The 23033-nt window shown below is 40.6% G+C and overlaps 1 protein-coding gene across 2 annotated transcripts in view; it reads right to left on the bottom strand.

Annotated features, from left to right (window-relative positions):
* PPP3CA (protein phosphatase 3 catalytic subunit alpha) overlaps positions 1–23033 on the bottom strand; it is a 299989-nt gene that overhangs the window by 101771 nt on the left and 175185 nt on the right. For both annotated transcript variants that reach the window (XM_075609145.1, XM_075609155.1), the window contains exons 3-5: positions 9684–9808; positions 7815–7926; positions 7157–7302 (exon numbers count right to left, since the gene is read on the bottom strand). In XM_075609145.1, coding sequence (XP_075465260.1) covers positions 7157–7302; positions 7815–7926; positions 9684–9808 — 383 coding nt within the window. The remainder of the gene's footprint in view (positions 1–7156; positions 7303–7814; positions 7927–9683; positions 9809–23033) is intronic.

The raw sequence follows: 23033 nt of genomic DNA, 5'->3' as shown, positions 1-23033 counted from the left end.
CGTAAACCAGTATTTGTGTTTCCGTTTCTTGTCTGCCTTTGAAAACCATACAACTTTTCCTTCCCCATAAAATAAGTTTTTTCTTTGGTGTTCGTATTACTGTATGTAGATATTTGCTCTTGTAATTATAGTAATATAATTATAATACAAACATTATTGGGCTTTGAAATAATTGTTTGTGCTTTATGGCTGTCCAAGATGAGCTTGGTGGAAAGGAAGGTTAAGTGAGTCAGGGATATAATGTGTAGCTTTAGTTGAGGAAGCTGCCTAAACAAGATGTATTTTTGAGTGTCCATCATTGCACTAGACTTGGCTTATTTTGGCTACAGAATATTAATATTGTGCATGTGTCTTCCTAGAGCACAATCTACCTCAATATCTGTTTATCTGTTGGTGTCGTTGGAACCAATGTTACAAACATACATACTCGTGTCGCCTTTTTCACCCACCATAACTTAAAATGTATGATATATATATATATATATACAGACAAAAAACATATAAATATATAATAGCAGCCCCTGACGAAGCCCGAGTGGAGAAACGCGTAGGGCCAGCGTGATTGGAGCAGGGAGAGTGACGCCGAGAGACTGTTTCTAGTGTGAGCCGAACGGAGCATTGGCAGTGAATTACACAGAGGAAAATCTCGCGAGAGCCGTACGAGATCTGATCACCTGATGCGGAAGCACTTGCCGGTGTGAGGAGGTCTGGAAGTCGGCGTTCTATACCACGAGTGTGAGAGACTCGCTAAACACTCTCTACTGCCCATTTTTAACTCATAGAATGTGAGTTAAATACCTTTGTTTTTATCCTTAGATGTTTTATTAAAAGGTTTTACACATATGTTTCTCCTTTTATTCCCTACCCATCCCTTTATTTGAGATCCACATCAAGGTACAGTCTGCTAAAACAGACTCATCGTGATTGCTGCAAGGAGCCTTCAGGACAAGCCCCTCCAAAGATCCAGGAGCCAAGAAACAGACGAACTACAGGAGCTGAGTTCGAGAGTCCCTAAGTGGATTAAAGGCCTTTAATGATCTTACTAGTGTAAGTGCATATCTCACCGAATTCTTATCTGTTTGTATTGATATACTGCCCTATGATTTTTTCCTCTCTTTTTTCCTTTCTCTTCCCCTGCACATGTGCGCCTAGGTCATTCTTTGCAATATATATATATATATATATATATATATATATATATATATATATATATATATATATATATATATATATATATATATATACAGTGTTCGACAAACCTATACATTTGCTCACCCCGGGCGAGTGGATTTAACCCCCGGCCGAGTAAATATTGGCCCAAGCAGCACACGTTTGGTACTAGCTGGCGAGTAGATTTTCTTGTGTGGCGAGTAGATTTTTTGGTGATTTGTCAACCACTGTGTGTGTATATATATATATATATATATGTATATATATATATATATATATATATATATATATATATATATATATGAACAAAAAACAAACAAAAGCGCAAGCTCCATAGCACGTAACTGAGTAAAAAATTAGGTACATTTATTTAAAAAATCAGCAACCCATAAGAATGTGCACTTACAGAATTTTAAACAGAACCATTCGTGGGAGAGAAATCTCTATTGTGGTAATCTGCGGTGGTAGGGTGAGTCCCAGGTTTGCAGAGTGGATGTAAACAGCCCAGGTTCACCATGAATTGGCAGCAAGATATAAAGGCATCCAATGCCTGCACGTCCTTTGCTCCCTCATACAATGATTGCTAACACTTGAAATTACCGCCAGCCGGAGCGCAGGGAAGCCAGGGACTCCAAAAACACCAACAGAAACGCGATGACGTCACAGCTCTACACGTTTCGTCACACTGCGGCGACTTCGTCAGGACGAAAAAAACCTGGGACTCACCCTACCACCGCAGATGACCACAATAGAGATTTCTCTCCCACGAATCGTTCTGTTTAAAATCCTGTAAGTGCACATTCTTATGGGTTGCTGATTTTTTAAATAAATGTACCTTATTTTTTACTCGGATACGTGCTATGGAGCTTGCACTTTTGTTTGTTTTTGTTCATAGATTCCAAAAGTGGTTGGCTATACCACTCCCCTTAAAGCTGCAAAGACGCTCCTTGGATCTTCTATTGGGACTATATTTCTCTCTGGATTTATTGTTTGAGTGGAACATTCAATTTGGATTTCCCTTTTTTTTTCACTATCACGTTATGGTTTGTAGATATTATTAGGTTAAATTGTGGTAATTTTCATTTATTTTAATATTTTAAATATGTTATTATTATTCATCATTTATTAGGGTTATTTCACATCGTCTTTAGCGCTACTTAATTTTTGTGTTGTCTTTGATATATATACACATATATATATACACATATATACAGACACATATATACACATACATACATATATACACATACATACACACAAATCATGGAATTAAGCACTAATCAGTTCTTACTTTCTAAACAAAAAATAAACAAGTGAAAATATATATATCATTTTTGCTTTTTTGCCATATCTTTGTGTAGCCCTGCGTCCCCCCCCCAACCCCCCTACTCTGGGAGATCTAGCTATTGCTACAGGTGTCATGGTGCTAAATACCTGTGAGGGTCCAGGAGATGCTGAGGGTCCACGATGGTAAGGGGAAACAGGACAGGCTTTTGGTGATCCTTCAGGTTCTCCTCGTGGTGTCAGCGCCTCCACTCACAGCAGGCTCCAGGGTTCCTGGAGACAGTCCCCACCATGACAGACTTCTCGCATACCTCTACCCTATAGACTGTTACTTAGTCAGGGGTATATAAAAGGATTCTTTATTGAGGCAGCCACTGCAGTTGATAGTACAGCGCATGCATCATCTTTGAGGATGGGTCCCCAACCTCTGGATGTTACCGGCCTTCTAGCAGTCTTGAGACCTTGTGCTCTATTCAGATCTTGGGGAGGCAATCAACCCCAGGAGGGAGAAAGCGGAACTGCATGTCTCTACCCCAGGAGGGGGAGACCTGGACTGACTATAATTTAAATTGCCTCCTCCTTAGTGCAGAAGGGGAGGGGACCTGGGCTGCACCCAGATTGGGTAACTCGCAGACCACGCCTCATCTCCACTTCTGCCACTCAAGGAGATTGCATGAGGGGGGGGGGATAAAGTTACAGGATAGCCGGACTGCCTGTAGCTACTAGGACTTGCGTGACAGGAAGCAGAAAGTATAGTCTGGACCAGCCAAAGCTACACTCTCCCCCTTGGTGAAAATTCCCATGTTCTCACTGGGATCAAATTTGGGGCATCATCCAGTAACCTGGAGCCTACAATACAATAACAGATTACATCAGTTGTCTTGACATAACCACTACAAAGTATAAAGACAGCACTACCCATATCACCCACTGATTACAGCGATGAGAATATAAACAATTCTTCCAACGGGAATAATGTTAGAATCCCTACTTGTAATACTTGGAATCAGGTTTCTTTACCACACATCCATCAAACATTTTGGTCCAGATGAAATACACTTTAGGCGAACCAGGCCTCTGTCTGACATCCACCCCATCTTTATAAATGCTCCGTCCCACTAACCACCCCTTCCTCCAAAATCCCAGTCCCTTAAATCAGTTGACAAACTAGGGGACAGATCATCACTGGGAAAATGGGATAATACAAAAACAGAATCAGCAGGGGAGACAGGAGCCTGGATACTGTCCTGCACAGGGATGGGCTTGGGAGTTATAGGGCCTAGAAGTGTCCCGGGCAAATCCCTCTGAAGTGGGCTTACCCTTACCCCAAGGTGGCAGTATCGGGGCCGACTTAGTGGCCTGGGAAGGGACATGGGCAGCTGGGGCCAGTGAACAGGGTCCAACATTGTCCATGGCCAGTCCATACGGTGCGGACTTGGCATGGCCCCCAGGGAGGGGTAGTGTGGAGGTATCAGGGGTCCAATGACCCCTTCCTCCGAGTGGGGTCCTGTTGGGGGCAGGGGCAGTAACAAACGGTCCATCACTCACCCCTGAAGGTCTCAGCGGAAGTTCAGCAGCTTGAGCAGCCTCCACCTTGCTGACATCATCATGACGGCCAGTCTCGTGAGATTTCCAGGCGGGCACCGGTCCAGCGGCGCGGATGACGTCACATCCGGCAGCGCCGGAAGTGCATCACCCCACATACACCGAACAAGGCCACGCCTGGCTCCTCGTTCAGGTAGGCCACAGCAGGCTCCTGGTGGAAGACGTTGGAGCCTCACCATCCGAAGGTAGGGGACGTCCTCTGGCTCCACATTATCCTCTGCAGGCGGCTCCTTCACTGCTCCGGTGTCATCCTCAGGCGTGGGGCTCCTGCAGGACTCCGGATACACCACGACCCTCTGGGTGGATGCCTCTGGATCGGAACTCCGCCTCCGATTGCAGGTAGAGTTGGTCTTTCCTACGCAGGTCTTGCACGGCTGGTTTCATCTTCTGAGGAGGGCAAGGACATCTCATCCGGGCTGCAATGTCGGGGCACCTCACATTCTCTGGCAGCCATTGGCATGGAGCTTGCCCGCTCTCGTGCCACCAGGGGAAGCATTCCCAACACCCCCAGGCCAGTCAACTCATCCTACGGTCGGGTACAGATCGTGCTGGTTCTGGTCCTGGAACCGTCAGAGGTAGCTCGGTGGATCCCATCTCTGGCACTGGTTAACTGGGGACTCTGGTCAAAGATAACAGGGCATACGGGCCCATGGGTGGCCCCACGTTGTACAGATTAGGGCAGGCCGCACCATATAGCGTGAGGGCTCGGTTGGAAGCATGAATAGGTACCTTTGGCACCAGATCACATGGGCATCCGGGCGCGGCAGTCAGGGCACACAGGCCCAAGATATCAGCGGCAGCAGAGGACTCTGCAGGGGACTCTGCAGGGGTTGCACCGGTTTGTGTGGCGGCCCGGTCGATGGGTTGAAAGCGGCGTTGGTTGGCATTGGGCTGGCAGGCCGCATGAACAAGGCCCCGCAGTGCTGGCACCTCACGGTGGGGCTGGCGTCACCCCCCGGTAGGCGGCAGTTTGGCCACACACAGCGCAGGTGGGGTTGCCCATGGATGTTGACTACCAGGTAGCCGCCTGGTAGGTAATAGTTAGCCAACTCCAACGCAAACATTCTTCTGAGGTAGTGGTAGTGAGCAGCAAAGGCAAGGTAGCTCCATCCTCTGGCTCAGCTCCGCAGCACTGAAGTAAGGCAGGGTGTGGTTGACAGCTCCCATGACAGAGGTGGTCTCCGATTGGGTCTTCGTGGGTGCCCCCTCCCCTAGGTGAAATACATGGTAGGGGCATGGCAGATCAAGGAGTGACTTGGCTCCGTCTGAGCCAGTCACAGCAATGAGCGGGACGTTGGTTTGGCGCCGAATAACTTGCACTAACTTTTGCAGAAAGCTTGCATCTGGCTTTTCAAGCCCATGCGGTCCCGTTTTCTGGCGGGAATGTGATTTTGAGAACACAGTCCATGTGGTAGACTTCAATTTGAACACACAGCACAGTTTATGTATAGAGAAGGTACACAGGGTCCCCAGCAACAACTGAAAGGGCCCGTCCATATTTTGCGCAAGATGAAGGGTACATGCTCCCTGGACAATTTCCCACAGGGTACGCCCCTACAAGCACATTTTCTTTAAGGTACCCAGAGTCCCCAGCAACAACTGAAAGGGCCTAGTATTTTCTTTTAAGCATCTAGGAGGGTACCCGCTCCCTGGACAATTTCTCACAGGATACGCCCCAACATAGCCTTTTACTTTGGTAAGGGTCTAGGCAACCCCCTCCCTGGTGTAGCTTCAGAGAGGTTCCCACTTCCTTAACGCGAAAGGGGGGACCAGGGTGCTTTGTGAAGCATCAGGAGCCCAGCCTGGCCTCTTCTGTGCTGCACTGCTGCAATGTTTAGAAGCATGTCCTGTTCTGCCATCTCAGCAACGCCTCCAATTGTAGCGCTGCTTCCCCCCCCCCCCCCCGGGAGATCTTGCTATTGGTGTCATGGTGCTAAATACCTGTGAGGGTCCAGGAGATGCTGAGGGTCCGCGATGGTAAGGGGAAACAGGACAGTTTTTTGGTGATCCTTCATGTTCTTCTCGTGGTATCAGCGCCTCCAGTCACAGCAGGCTCCAGGGTTCCTGGAGACACTCCCCACCATGACAGACCTAGCATATCTCTATCCTATAGACTGTTACTTAGGCAGGGGTATATAAAAAGGATTCTTTATTGAGGCAGCCACTGCAGTTGATAGTACAGCGCATGCATCATCTTTGAGGATGGGTCCCCGACCTCTGGATGTTACCGGCCTTCTAGCAGTCTTGAGGCCTTGTGCACTATTCAGATCTTGGGGAGGCAATTAACCCCAAGAGGGAGATAGCTGAACTGCATGTCTCTTGCCCAGGTGGGGGAGACCTCAACTGTATGTCTCTACCCAAGGAGGGCGAGACCTGGACTGACTATAATTTAGATTGCCTCCTCCTTAGTGCAGAAGGGGAGGGGACCTGGGCTGCACCCAGACTGGGTAACTCGCAGACCACGCCTCATCTCCACTCCTGCCACTCAAGGAGATTGCATGTGAGGGTGGTAAAGCCACAGGATAGCCTGACACTCCCTATAGCTATAAGAACTTACTTGACAGGAGGCAGAAAGTATAGTCTGGACCAGCCATGGCTACATTTGCATTTTTCACTGGATTGTTCTGTTTGATAGGTAGTTTTTGTTTTTCGCTAAATATTTTTTTAATGTATTTTAGAGGGTGTTGCCATACCAATAAATATAGTCTAATCAATTCAAGATTTAAGGATTGCTTCATTCTATGACTTCTAGATATTTCAATTGATGACCGATTACTGGGAGGTGGGTTTGGAATGTGATTACAAAAAATAAACAGTGAAAAATTGGTGCAATCTGTATTTTATTATACGCAGAGTGCTTTAATCCGGGAATCTGTTGGGTTTTTTTTTTGCACACATACATACAAACAAACACACACGGCCTCGAACTGCATCTCTTATTAATAATAAAGAACTGAAAATCACCCAATAAACAATGAAAATGGGACATACTGTACTATATAAGTCCAACCTCTTGACAATGCTGTGACAACAGAAAGCAAGTCAACAAATCGGCTCTTTTGTGTTGTGTCAGATAACATCATATATCAGCACTTACTTTTCTAATGTCATCTAAAGTGTTGATTTCTGGAGACAAGCCTCCATGTACACACAGGAACTGTTGGTTCATCAGAGCAGCCAAAGGAAGGCAGTCAAAGGCATCCATGCAGGCATCATACACTCTCTCTGAATACTTTATTTTACCTTTGTAACAGATGTAAGGAAAAAGAAAAATTACAGGTCAGAATTCCACATGCTAAAACCCCTTATTTCATTTTGACATCGTGATACAGGATTGTTTTTCATGGCTATTACAGTATGTTAGATATTTTGTTCAGATGCTACAAGTCAGAATGCTTTATATGTCTTAGGAAGTTATTACTTTGGAGAAAATGTATTGTGCAGTGACCCAGTTTCTGCTATAAATCCAAATGTTAATACAACAACAACAAATCTTAAATGCATTTAACCGTGCAGAGAATAGAAAAGACCGATTTTGTCTTTTGAAATGAAGACAGCTATAACCAGGGTTAGACAAACATTTCCAAGACCTGAAAGCTTACACGACACATATTAACAACTAGAACAGAAAGGTAAGATTAGAAGATTAGAAGAATGGAAAAAGGAGTAGTACTCTGAGAGAATAACTTTTGTAATCTGCTACATGACCATAGCAAAGGGGAAATAAATAAATAAAAGGTATGTAGTATACTTACATTCCTGTTTGAAGGTAAAATACTCTGTTAGATGTCTACATTCATGATTCCCACGGAGTAAAAACAGAGTTTTGGGATATAGAATTTTCAAGGCCCACAAGTACAGCACACACTAAAAAAAAAAACAAAGAAAAAAAAAACATCACGACCCCGACAACAAACATTTTATCATGTAACATATATGGCGTGGGAATATTAAGCATTTGAATCTATCTGGTACTTCAGGGGTTAATGTGGCTACAGTTTGACTTAAAATACAAAGAAATAGTTGTTATGACAGGTTAAGACCCTTTATGTGTCTGTGCTGATCTATAAATTGAGGGGGGAGAGGGGAGGGCGGGTGCTATCACTGATGGCCCAATAAAAGTGAAATATGTTCAGTTTAGAAGGCTGTGGACGATATCCAGATCCTGGCCTGTCAGCCTCAAAGAAATCCTTGCATTCTTGAAATATCTCCTGTGCATCACAGAGACAAGGGACAAACAGGTCACCATTTAGTGGAAAGGCTATATGATAAATAGGATATTATGGGATGATATATATTCTAAAAAATATTGTATAGATATTTGTAAACTTTGCAAGGAGTCAGATGCAATAAGGCCAAACACTTGATGTTTCCGACATGGCAAGGGACTGATATCCATTCATTACTTAAATTTGGGGGAAAGTCTGTCAAAATTAGTATTGTTACATTCAGCAATCTCAACTGAACCTATTGATATGACTTGTGTCAGTCTAAGCATTAAGTTATAAGTGTGTTTCTATATTCAGTCTGACTTTAAACGTCACAAGAAAAGTCATAAAACGGTCAACCCAGTGGCTGAATGATGACAGGGGTGGGCTTACGGAGTTCTCAATGAAGGAGAGTTAGAATATAAAACCCTACTTTTTAATTAGGAGTTCGAATTCAACAAGAGGTGTGTTTGGGGATCAGACACGCAAGTTCTCATCTTTCCTATGCCACTGACCTCTCTGGGAAAAACCTATGACATATGGTTAACGTACTGTACGGGGATTTCTGTTTGTTTTATCCTTTTATTTCAAGAAACTGGTCTGTATTTATTGTAACTGTATGCTCTTGTATTTATCTTTTTCTGAAACTTAGGCACTGTATTTTTTATATATATATTAAAATAAATCTTTAATAAGTAATGTTTTGGGCTCTGAATGAACTGTTCGCACACTTTGTAGAGAGTATTTACATTTGTGTTAAGTGAATAGTTTTGTCTTTAAAAAATAAGGTCCTCAGAGTCTGGCAGATAAATACATATTTTATTTGCATATTTCTGGGTTGGTGTCAGCGAGTAGATATGATTGCAATCGAGTAAGGGGAAAATATTAACTCATTTGAAGAACCTTGCGCAGTACAAAGGGGAGTTGGCTAGAGTAGCCATGTTTATTGATCCTGGTTGCATATCTAAGTCACGTACTCACAAGTGTGCTGTCATGACAGATGGAATATTGGGACGGATTGAGATGAGATATGGTTCATTTGAGGAACCTTTGCAAAGGTAAAAAGTGGGCCAGCCATATAGCTGTGTATCCCTTGTCCCATATGCAGATCACCTGCTCACAGGTGTGCCGTACGTGAAAAATCCCCTAATATTGTATTGGTTAACACTGCAACAGTAAAGATGAAGTTATAGTGCTATTTACACAGACGGTGCAAGAATTCTAATATGATAAAAAAATGGATCAGTATATCTTTACAATAATGGTCTAGTATACAGTAGAAGCCAACAGCAGCTTGTTTTTTTTTTTTTATTGTTGCACTTGTGAGATTCACAAATCACAGAGAATGTAATGACTGGTTTGAGATTTTTGATATTGATATAGAGGTGCACGACAGCTATTCCAGATCAGACTTACTTCAATGCTGAAGTATCCTCTGTCAACATAGTCTCCTAAAAAGAGATAACGTGTGTTGGCAGGAGATCCTCCCACTTCAAACAGCTTCATCAAGTCAAAGAACTGTCCATGAATATCGCCACAGACTGCAAGGAAAAAAACATCATGTGAAGTATTGGACAAACTAAACATTGGTTTTAAACTGCTCATGTGGACTTTATTAAGAACACATTTAACGAAAATTAGTTAGAGTAAACATTGTTGGTGTTGGAATACTGGCATTAGCAGTGACTTATATAATCATTACTATGTACCAATAATTGTGTATATAGCAATTTAATACATATGGAATTATTGATAAACAACCATAATCATATTATAACATAAAATACAATGACGCTCAAATGTGTGTCTAGATTATTGATTCATTCAATTAAAAAACTAAAATTATACAGCATACTTATATCTTTACTTTCTTTAATATTATATAGTTTAAAATGTTAAGTTCCGAAAATGCAATAATCAGTGACAGAGTTGAATTCCTGATGTACTGTGGTAGCTCATGCATTCAGTTAACGTTAACAAACTTTATGAACAAAATGATACAGTATGTTGAACCTTAAAAGTTTTTTTTAACAAATTATTGATAAATTCTTCCACCCTGAATACAAGCATATATACACACAAATTATATATATATATACTGTATATATATATATATATATATATATATATATATACTGTATATATATATATATATATATACTGTATATATATATATATATATATATATACTATATATATACTGTATATATATATATATATATATATATATATATATATATATATATATATATATATATATATATATATATATATATATATATATATATATATATATATATATATACATATATATATACTGTATATATATATATATATATATATATATATATATATATATATATATATATATATATATATATATATATATATATATATACTGTATATGTATGTATATATGTAGTGCCAAAGTCTATTTCATATGTAAAAATGTACATTTAGAAAGGCATTGTGAACATGCATTTCTTGGCATCAATGTATAATTTTCTTCCATTGTTATTTGTGTGTTCTTGGAAAATTGTAGGGGTCACCAGAAGCACAAAATAATGGTGCATCTGCCCCTTTCATCTCCCTCTTCTTATCTTCAAACCAAGCTCCCTCAAGTTTTTACTAGGTACAAATTCTCCCCATCAATCCATGCCAGATGTACAACATTTGGTTAACAAGTATTTATTTGCAATTGACACACAAAAAATATATATATAAACCACTAAGAGATCATATATTGTATAAGATTTATGAAAAAGAAAATAATGATTGTTTATTTTATTATGATATTTAGTTATGCAAACAGTTAAATAAAAAAACCAATTACAACTAGATCCAACGCATTTTGATTCTCCCTCATGGGTTAAAAAAAATACTTTTTACTTTACAAATTGAAGTTTCAGAGGAACGTAGCCATTTTTGTCTGGCCTTAGGAACATTACAAACAAGCCTTTGATACCCTCCATCACACACACGTTGTCTACATAAATTCCCAGATTGTATACAGCCATTTTATCCAAGTAAACAATTGAAATCCAGTAGAATCAGACATGTTTAATCTGCAATAACCCTGCAACAAAGCTTATTTTGACCGAAAGACTACAGGTTTAAAATCAGAAATGTAGAGAGAGAAAAAACCTGATGGTGTAATTTTGCACCTAAAAGTTGATTCTTTAATACATTTTTGTATTTTTCTACATTAAGACTGGTGATTTTAACTATTTTTTTTAGAAGAAAAAAGCCTACCTGCTTTAATTAAAAGGATGGTTTTCACTAGATGTTAGTTTAGAACCTAGCTTAGCCCTTTTAAAGTAGCTATTCTATCTACTATACCTCAAAAATATCTCATGCACTGCCTCACCCCACTTAGCCTGGCTACCAACATAACTTTCATGTGCTGTTACCATTTTCTAATATTGGAAAAGTAGGTGGCACGGCTCCTGAGCATGAGCTGTCCTGATTTTTACCTCTGGGGCACAGGGCCGATTTTAGGGTAGATCAATAGCCGTGGTCAATCAAGGCGCCAAGCAATTGTGGGTGCACTGTTCATCGATCTACCCCAGGGCTGTCAGACTAACTGCAGGGGCCCGGTGTGCGCTGGAAGTTGCTGCCGGGCTGCTGCGTCCCACCCGGTGCACGCCATCTAATCCTCCTCTGCTGCGTGGCCCTCAGCAGTGGAGGATTAGGAATCCCTACGCGGAGGCGTAGGAGGAGTGCACTAGCGTTGTAGAAGGGCGGCCTGACATCAACTTCCAGCGCTCGCCAAGGGCTCGCCCAAGATAAGCTGTGGTATTATTTTGGGAGAGAGGGACAGGTGGGAGGCTATTGTGGGGGGCTATTGTCGGGAGGGGGGCAGGTGGGTGAATATTCTGGGGGGCTATTGTGGGGGTGGGGGGCTATTGTGAGTATTGTGGGGCATTGTGTATTGTGGGGTGGGGGGGTATTGTGTGTGTGTATTGTGGGGAAGAGAGGAAGAGAGAGAGAGGGGGAGAGACAGAAGGGATTGGGGAGAAAGAATGGACAAAGGAGAGAGAGAGATAATGGACTGGGGGAAATAGAGAAAAGACTGGGGGGGGGGAGAGAGCGCAAGAGAGATAGAGGAGGGTCTGGGGGGAGCACCCAATTTTTTTCGCACAGGGCACTGAAATGGCTAATTATTGGATTCTGACGCTGTTTTCATCTGCAGTAAACAATACTGAAAGAGTCAACAAATTACCCCACAATGAGTAACGAGAATGTTCACTTTCAAGAGACCTGCTCATTATTGATGGTCTTGCTGGTAATGACACGGAATAAGTTTAGGAATCGAAGAGACTTCACAGGTTGACAAAAAAAGAAGAAGTTACTGTTAGAATGTTTGTATTATTCTGAGTCACTACAAGCAAAGTCAATCTACTTATTAGTTTTATTATATGTGCATTCATGCATGCTCCAGAAAAGTACGGTACAAAAGAAAACAGACATTTCTAGTATAGAATACAATACAGTTTAGAAGGTTAAATAAGAAACTAAAAAAATGTATATACTGTAATCACATTTATTTTAATGTTAACCGACCCTTCAAAGTCAAACTAGCATTTGTTTTTGTACATCTTTATAATACAGAGCTCTATTTATTCTCGCTCTCCAATTAATGAATATGAAGTAGGTGAGTTTACACAAACAGATTAAGACGATACCAACAAAAGCTATAATTACGAATACTCTAAAAAAGGAGCAGTTCTCGGATAACAGAGAAAGCGGAATCAATTTGTGAAGAACAGCTGCAGCTATTAAAAAAGTGTAGCCTGGCTCACGTACAGTAATTACCATCTGAATTAACGGTGATTCCACTTCTGAAATAATAAAGGTAAATCTGATACACGGTTGGTATGTAAATATTGGCTGTACAAAGGAAAGTATATAAAGTATATTAAACACCATCAGTTATAGCAACCTGTATGCTGTCCAATTGCCTACTCCATATACTAAAGAATATAGTGGTTAATGCAGTTTATTGTCGTCTCCCCCCCCCCCCTCCCCAAGCCATTTAAAATTTCCATTAGTAATGCAGATGCTCCTAGTGCAATTAGAAGTGGGTTAAATGTGGGTGTTAATACATACTCACATCAGATTGCAATATTTGATATATTTTGTGTGTGTGCAAATGTGTGTGTGTGTGTGTGTCTATGTGTGTGTGTGTGTATGTGTGTATATATACATATATATATATATAATCAAAAAATAAATAGATGATACCGTTCTGTGGCTAACGAAATGCTTTTATTTGTGCGAGCTTTCGAGATACACTGATCTCTTCTTCCGGCGATGTTACAATGAATGAAGCAAAAGGTATACTTAAAAACAGTGTCTCTTGGAATGTTATCTGTGCTGTTCCTTCCCCCGGTGTGGATGTGTTTTATGGCTAGACGTGTCAAAAGGTTACTGAAAGCAAGTGAAGAAAGAGTGTGTATGTGTATCAGTGTGAATAAAAATGAATGGAGAGCCCACAGAATATACAGTGCTTTACACAAGGTGTGTGTGGAGTGGGAGTGGATATAAATGGTGTGGGTGGGTGTGGAAATGTGAGAGTTTGTAGCACAACTAAAAGTGTGTGTGGATACTAAGTGGTCACTATTGGTGTATAGGGATGGAAAAACAAGAAGTATTAGTATGTGTGAGAGACAGCTGTGTGTGCATACATATAGCACAGTATGTACAGACATGGCCTTTAGCGCTCATGGGACGAGAGTTCACTAGTGTCAATAATGACTCATAAAATTTCGATCTCTGTTTAGGCCACTGCTAAGTGTCCCGAACAGTTGCATAAATTTGTATTCATGCAACCGTCTCTCTTTCGGGGTTTTAAGATTACCTTTGAGTATGGCAACCCTCAGATCGTTCATCTTATGGCCAGAGTCAGAGAAATGTTCGCCAACAGGACTGTCTCTTGTACCGCGTGTGATGCTGTGCGATGCAGGTTCATTCTCTTGTTTAGCCCCTGCCCTGTCTCATCTATGTAGTAGCAGCCCCCTGGGAATTTCATGCACATGATGAGGTACACGACATTGCTGGAAGAACAGATGAACCTTCCTCTGATTTTGTATTCCCGATTCCTGTGTGGTATTTGTATTGTGTCCGCTGTGTAGAGCATTGCGCAGGTTTTGCATCTTGGGTCCTGGCATGGTTTTGTCCCGCATTCAGTTGTACTGCTGAATACTTTACTCCTCACCATAATATTCTTGAGATTATGGGGTTGTCTGTATGATAATAAGGGTGCTTCCGGGAAGACCTGTTGCAGTCTTGTATCTTCCTGGAGGATAGGTTGTAGTTCCCTGGCGATCTTGCGTAGGGCTTCTAGGTGTGGGTTATATGTGACCACCAAAGGTACCCTGTCGCTTGTCTCCTTCTCTTTGTATTCAAGGAGATCACTTCTTGGTATTCTGGTGGCTTTGTGAATTTGCTGGTCTACAATTCTGTGGTTATATCCACGGTTTATAAAGTCTGATCTCAAGGCTTTAATCCGCTGGTCTCTGTCTGCTGTGTCGGAGCATATCCGGTTGTATCGTATGGCTTGACTGTAGATGGTTGCATGTTTGGTGTGTGTCGGGTATATAAATATATATATATAAACCCTGTCTTCCCATAAGAGAAGGCACAAAAGCAGCAACACTCAGATATTGCAAAAAGACATGTATTAGCAGTGACAAAACAGCACACTATAAACCCAACGTTTCGGTCCTGGCAGGACCTTCCTCAGGGTTTATAGTGTGCTGTTTTGTCACTTCTAATACATGTCTTTTTGATATATCTGAGTGTTGCTGCTTTTGTGCCTTCTCTTATGGGAAGACAGGGTTTCTATATTGATTTCTATGGAGCATGCACCTTGACTTTACATTTGTTGCTTGGAGTGCTGGCTGCTGCTTTTTGTTTTATATATATATATATATATATATATATATATATATATATATATATATATATTTATATATATATATATAATTTAAAAAAAAACTGTGAAGTATGCGATTTATGACTTAAGGTGTTAAATGGTCCCTGAATGTTAGTGATGTAAGAGTGTGTATGTGTGTAAATATAAATGTATAAAGCATGTATGTGTGTAAATATAAATGTATAAAGCGTCCACAGTGTATACAACGCTTAACAAAAGGTGTGTGGGAGTGTATACCAATGGTGTGGGTAGGTATAGAAATGTAAGAGGGTGTTGCATGACTATTAATGTGTATAGATACTGTGTGGTCCCTATTGGTATATAGGGATAGAATTACATTGTACATATATTATACACAAACACACACACACACACACACACGATAAGGTGGGCGAAGGATAGAGGAAACCCGACTGACAATTACATTCCACAATGATAAGTTGCTTACAAGAGACAAAAGCAGACATTTTTTTTTGCTTCAAGCATTGTTGCATTTAAGGAGAACAGTTATTTTGATACGTTATGGATTCTCCCCCCCCCCCTACCTGTGAGGGACTGCTTTTTTAAACGCAGCTGCCTCTATCTACCTAGCATCACAAAATGTGCCAAGTGATCGAAGTATTCACGGTAAAGAACATGTGTGAAAGAGACAACAATTCTAATATAAAATATTCTAACATAAAATAGTACAGCAATACCAAGCCTTTGAGTGCCATTTGGTAACGATTATGAAACAGAACTCCACAGAAAAACATGGGTAATCTTATACTGTACGTTTTTTTTTAATACTTCCATCCTGTAGTATTAGATAATACTTACTGTATTTTGTATTTTCATTATTCAACTCAATGCCATTTTTAATGAGTTTGAATTTAGTGAGAATCTTTTGATTTCTATAGTAGGTTTTAGACTACCTCACCAGCAGTGCAAAATATTTGCAACACTTTCCTGTTTGGGATCATTTATTTCCAATGTTCCCAGCAGTTTGAGCTGCAAACTGTAACAGTAGATAATGTTACCTTAGTAATATAAGGATACATTGTAGCTGTACACCACATTTTTACACATTTATAACAGGTGCACCAAAAGGTGGCCAGCTTAGGTAAGAACGTAGAATTATACATTGTCCCAAGCTTTACATATACAAATAAAACAAAAACAAAAAACGAGGTGGGGCGAATGTACTTTTGCTTTACCATGGATCACTTGGGTATCTGGATCTGCTAATTAAATGTACTGTATACACAAAGGGAACTAATGTAAGCGGCGTGTGCTGTAAGTTACCTGTATGTGATGGACACCCCTTTTATATTCAAATCACACAAAAACAAGTATGTGTGTGGGGGTCTCTCTGTCTATACACGCACGCACGCACACGCACACACACACACACACACACACACACACACACACACACACACACACACACACACACACACACACACACACACACACACACACACACACACACACACACACACACACACACACACACACACACACACACAGTATTTATACAATATTCACATAAACTCATCATAATATACTGTAAACGGCTGCATTTGCAGGGAAATTGTTCATCCGGTCTCTCGTGTTTTGTTTGGCAACTGATGACAACATAATTCGTTTAAAATGAGCGCAAGGGGAAAGAGCAATAATTACTAGATAACACTGAAGCAGACAGAGAAAAAAGAGAAACTGGATAATTTTACACAAGTATCAGTGCCATTTTTCCTTTAGTAGGAAATTAATTCAAGTAAATTGATAAATGATAATTTTATAATTATTGCCTTTATAGTATATGGGGCTACCCCCAAGAATAGTGATATTTTTTCCTGTTCAATCCTGGATCAACTTTAGCTATCCCTCTGGATTGGACAAAAAGATTTAAAAACAAAATTTTACAGTTGTGTATATGTCATCATAACACATTTGAAAGTCTTCGATTTTGAAACTGCAATAAGTATGGGTTCCCCAAGATCACAAGTGTAAATGAAAAACTGAGATGTCTTAATTCGAGCACTTATATTTATTTAAAAAACACAGAACATTTATTCATCTTACCGTAATTTTATTTGTCCTATATTTACAGCAGCATACACTATGTAATATCTTTGTGCTTTTTTCCATATATCTCGGATGCCTTCCACAAAGTTACAAGGTTGATCCGGATGAACAGGACTGTTCCACAAGGAGCATAGCTCTTGCCAGTGTATCTGGATATTTGTTGGACTTTATTTTCTAAGGCGCCGGTCTGTATTTATGTTCTCCCTGTATGTTTCCTGACTTTGCTTAGTCAGCGTTATCAGGCTGCCTACCTCACACATACATGCGAGCTTGTTTGTACTCTTGTTTTAGATTATTTTTTATCACATTGAGTATACACAAACATTGTATGCATTATATTTAAGCGCTTTTTCCGGCTCTATTTCTTATTTCTCTTTTTTCTTTAACGTTACATGGATTGGGACAGCAGGATGGTTTTGTGAACTTCTGATTAAAGTGGCAATGAGAGATAAACCTGAAGTTCCCCAACTCTTCTTGCTGAAGTACTGTAATTAAGATTAAAACACAGTTTTCCATGTCAGTGGCCTTAATGATATCTGCTGCAAAAGCTCAAACGGGTGGTCCACACGAGATTCTACGACCAACAAGAGATTCCATGTTGGTACTGGGTTTCCTAGTTGCGGTCTTAAAGTAGCAATCAAAGCAATAACCTATATGTGTAATTTTTCAAATAAATCAATTCTGTAGTATTAGATAATACTTGATACCTTTTTTATTTTAAAATTCAACTCGTACTGCCATTTTAAATTAGTTTTAATATACTGAGCATCCTTTGATTTATATAGCAGGCTTTAGCCCACCTCCCCAGCAGTGCAAGGTCTTTGTAACACTTTTCTGTTTGTGATCATTTGTTGCCAATCTTCCCAGCAGTTTGAGCTGTAAATTATAAAAATAGATAATGTTACCGTAGTAATATACACATATATTGTAGCTGTGAGTTACACTGACTGAAGGATTGATTTGAAACTGAAAGGCGGCTATTTAGTGAACTCTGGGAAGCAGGATTTTGCTGCTTGATCACGGGAGAACAAATCGACTGGCAGCTTAGGTTATTAGTTTTCAATAAAGGTAATTTAATGCTGCATATATTACAACAACAACAACAAAAAAAAAGAGATTAAAGAAAACAAGCTGCTTGGATTGCCTCTAAGATTTTTACAAACAGTGAAACAAGTGAAACTATGACAAGCTTATCTGATGCTAGATCGTGTTCCAATAGCTCAGATAGTGCAGGCGACTGGATTTTCAAAGAACGCAAACTGAGGCTTATTAATACCTTTGTGTAGAAAAACTCTACTAATGACACAGAGGAAATATCACCAAAAGCATAGCCATATGCAATAAAATAATGATATTAGTATTTGAATTGCTTTATTGGAACAGCGTTTCCTTTTTAATGTTTGCCGCTCGATCTACATGCCGTTATGGCCAACTTTTTTGTATACGGATGCCATGGTGGGTCTATCGCCATGTTTATTAAATGGGCAAACCAAACTCTTCTTGGCCAGTAAGGTATAATGGCTACCTTGTTTGCTCTTATCGTCTGATAGACCTTGGCGATTAGCAGAACTGGAGGAAATATGAATGCCAGGCTGAATTCCAAAGAAAGACTGAAGGAATCTGTTTGACAGGCGACATGGTGAAAGAATCTTGAACAGAAGTGTTCTACCTTCCTGTTTAGAGCAGTTGCCATCAGATCTATCTGAGTCAGACTCCAGCAACTCACTAGTTGGTGGAATATTCTGCCATCTAACTCATATTCTTCGGTTCTGGTCACCTTGGATCTTTACCCCACTTATCCAAGAAATGTTTCTGGTGGGTCTTCATATGAAGTCTTGTCCATTTTACAATGCTTAGCGTTGATGTGAATTTTCTAATCAGTACCATGCACTCTTGCCGAGACCCGACACGACTGCCTGAACCTTGCGGTTTGGTTTGCAATTTGCTTCACTCTGTCTTGAGGAAGAAAAATGGTTCCTTGGGCAATCTTAAATATGACTGGGATGGAACAAAGTTCATTAGCCAGCTGTGCTACTTTCAAGAATGCAATTACCACCTGGGTGTGGTTTATAAGCATTGCCTTATTTTGAGATTTTAAAAGAAAACCGTCCAGATAGGGATAAATCTGGATCTTTTTTTTGTCAGTCTGGCGATGAGTGGAGCTAGGACCTTGGTTAAAGTATGGCCACTTGTACTGATAATGTCTTCCTTTCACTGCAAAAACGGAGATGTTTGAGGTTACGGATGTGGATATATACCAGTCCCCTGGCCTGACGTCGTGAATGACTGTGTTCATTTTTTTTTTACTTGTAAAAAGATGCTCTCTGGTCTAATACGGCCCTGAAGTCTCCAGACTTTTTGTTGACCAGCAATATATTCCGGGTCTTTTCTGTAGACCAGAAACTTCCTTTATTATGTTGTCCCACATCAAATCTCGCAGAGTGTGATCTAACACCTTGCTTTTTAGATGGTACTCAGGAATCTAAATATTTGTTTTTCCTTGGTTCTTGCATAGATTTTAGTTGGTAACCTGACGAGATAAGTAGCCACCTGTCTTCTATTGAGTGAGCCCAAGATGCGAATTGTGTCAGTCTTTTGCCAACTGTGCACTGTAGGACTCACCTTATCTCATACAAATTTGCTTCTGCTGATTTCTCCTCTTCCTCTGTGACCCCAAAAAAGATTCCCTTGGGCATCTCTCCATGCTGGCGGCCGTGAAAAGGGCCTGCTTGGACTGTATGTCTTTGCTTCTCTATAGGGCATTATGTCCTGCTGGGGAAAAACATTGCCTATTATTTCTCTCCTGAAGCAAGAACACACTCCTTCCCCGGACACCTTAGAAATCATTGCGTTGAGTTTGGGGCCAAATAAGTATTTGAATGGCAGGGAATGCAAATAATTTTGTTATGTGGATTCTGTCCCACAGTGTCTTACCACAGTGGTCTCCTAGTTGCTACCGACAGTGCCATGCCCCTTGCAGACAGACGGACTGTGTTCAAAGAAGCTTTCGCTATATAACCAGTTGCCAACTTTATTTCAGAAAGTGCACTCAGAGTCAATGCCCGTTTGACACCCTTTTCAAGTGCTTCCTCCACATCGGCTATGAAGATGCACCTGGCTCTGGAAAGGGATGCTATGTCAACCACCGATTTGCAAGTCAATCCTTCAACCAGAAAATTTTTTCTCAAGGCCCTTTACAACCTGCGATCCATGGAATCTTTAAAAGACACCTTATACTTCTTCCAAACTCTACCAGTCAATGTACCCTTGTCGGAACTCAAAAATTTACAAAATAAAATGTTCCAATTTATATGGAGAAACAAAAGACCAAGAGTGGCAAGGTCGGTAATGTTAGCGTCTAAGGCGTGTGGAGGCCTAGGAGTACCAGATATTATTAAACACTATTATTCAGCCAACTTAAAACAAGCGGTGGTTTGGTGTAACAATCCAGTGCTGGTTGGAGATTGAGTCCTCCTATGTCTCTCCCCTCACTCTCGCAGCGATACTTTGGTCCCAAGGGGGGGAGGGGAAGGGGGAAGATGGTTCCGGGCAAGACAGGCCTGGGAGCAATGAGGTGTACGTGGAAGATATGGACCAAAAATAAAGAAAAATATAAATTGACATCCTCTCCTTCCATATTGACTCCTATTTTTGGTAATCTAGATTTCCCTCCAGGTTGCACCACCAATGATTTTAAACATTTTAAAGAGGCCAATGTCCAAAAGGTGGCGGATGTAATGGACAAAGCCTCAATAATATCATTCAAAGATCTTCAACAGAAATTCCATCCCCATCACTTTCCGCTATTTAGCTTTCTCCAGATCAGACATTTTATATTAGCTATATCCCAAAAAATTAAATTTACAGAACCAAATATTTTTGAAAAGTTATGTGCAAGCGGTATATATAAGAAGGGTCTGGTATCAGAGATCTACTCAGGAATATCACTGCCAATAGAAGCTGTCAATCATAGATATATGAAAACATGGGCTGAGGACCTCAATATGGAAATAGATAAAGATGACTGGGAGGATATCTGGGAATCGGCAGCCAAAACTTCAATTTGTACTACTATAAAAGAAAATATATATAAAATATTATTTCAATGGTACCTAACCCCGAGTAGGCTGAGCCAGATCTCCCCTGGCCTACCTGATCTTTGTTGGAGAGGATGTGGCCAGAAAGGAGATCTGGTACATATCTGGTGGTTTTGTCCCCAGATCCAGGTTTCTGGAACATGATTAGAAATATGATTCAAGATGTTACTGGGGAAAGCATAGAGATGGACCCGCTGTCCTTTCTACTAGCCAAACCCATAGAAGGACTCCTGACCACTCAAAGGAAATTGGCGGCATTCATTCTCAATAGCAGCACGCTGCTCAATAGCAGCTGCATGGAAAAAACTGAAAGCCCCATCAAAGCAAAAGATTATCAGCAGTGTTAATGAGGTCAGAATGATGGAGCTCCTCTCAGCCCTTCTAACCCAGAAAACAGACCAGCATTATAAGGTCTGGGACGCATGCCTGAGAACTAGAAAAATAGAGCCCAGGAATATATCCCAACCAAAGGGAAAACCTAGTATCAGAGTCGACGCTTGGGAGATAAATGGGATGAGCCCCTTCCCTTGTCTCCCTTTTTCTTCCCCACCTCCCTTCTTACCCTTTCCTCTGCATCTCTCTTCTTCTGTCATTTTCTCCCCTTTCAAGTAATAAAGCGATTAAAGACTTTGAAGATATCCGCCTCCCGATTGGAGGCCTAGAAGTATCTAAATGTTCTAAAGCTAAGATGGAGCTTATGTTGGCTTTAATGAAATGTCTTAAGACCTTATGACCAGATTATATGTTTAAATACAAAGAAAGACAGTTCTGTTGTTCGAACTAAATCTATGTACATTGTTCTTCCTGTTTCAAAGTCTTAATGTGATACTACAAAAAAACAATAAAAACGTTTGAAATAAAAAAAGACACCACATCATTAAAGGTACAGTAGTGTGGTCCTTTTTGCAATCCTTGTGATTGCTGCATCTACCTTAGGAGGGTTTTCCTGAACACTTCCTGCTCTATGAAAGGATACATCTTCATAAACAACCTACAGTAGGTGTGCTAAACATCTTGTCTGGTTGAATCCATTTAGTCTCAACCATTTCCTTTACGATGGAATGTAGGGGAAACATCATATTTCTATGTGATCTTCCAAATAACTTGTCTTTCTTCAGCTGATCCTCTCTTGGTTCTTTTAGATCCAATGCCCTTTCATGACTTTAAGGGATCCACCCACACTAAATTAAAGTTAGGTCTTCCGCGAGCATTTCTTGCTCCAATGAATCCGATTATTCACCTTCTTAAAAGTGTTGGAATACTTCAGACTCCTCCAAGGAAGATTCCACCTTCTTGTTCAGGCTCATCTGTGACCGGCTTTTTATGGGGTTGTTTGTTCACCTGGACCAATGCAGTTTCAATGCTTTGTGATTGTTTATTTCGCCCATTATAAGAAACTGAACATTTGCTCATTAGGATCCATTGCTGCAGACTTAACGCAGTCTTCACACAACTTCTTTTTTCAATCGTTGATTTGTCACAGGTCACGTACAAGAGAGGGAAGGGGTGGGGGAGATAATCCCTCGCAACAGCTCTAATAACCAATAAGTGGTATGTTGGTGCTACAATCTGGGGTAGATAATAGTAGAGAACTAAAGAAGAAAGAACCCCAAAAATCTAGAGCACTCAAAGGGCTTTAATTGGCTCAGACGACCTCGATACAAT

This window comes from Ascaphus truei, chromosome 1 (assembly GCF_040206685.1).
Source record: "Ascaphus truei isolate aAscTru1 chromosome 1, aAscTru1.hap1, whole genome shotgun sequence".
In the NCBI taxonomy this organism is placed as follows: domain Eukaryota; kingdom Metazoa; phylum Chordata; class Amphibia; order Anura; family Ascaphidae; genus Ascaphus; species Ascaphus truei.
This window is presented reverse-complemented; position numbering and strand designations above follow the sequence as displayed.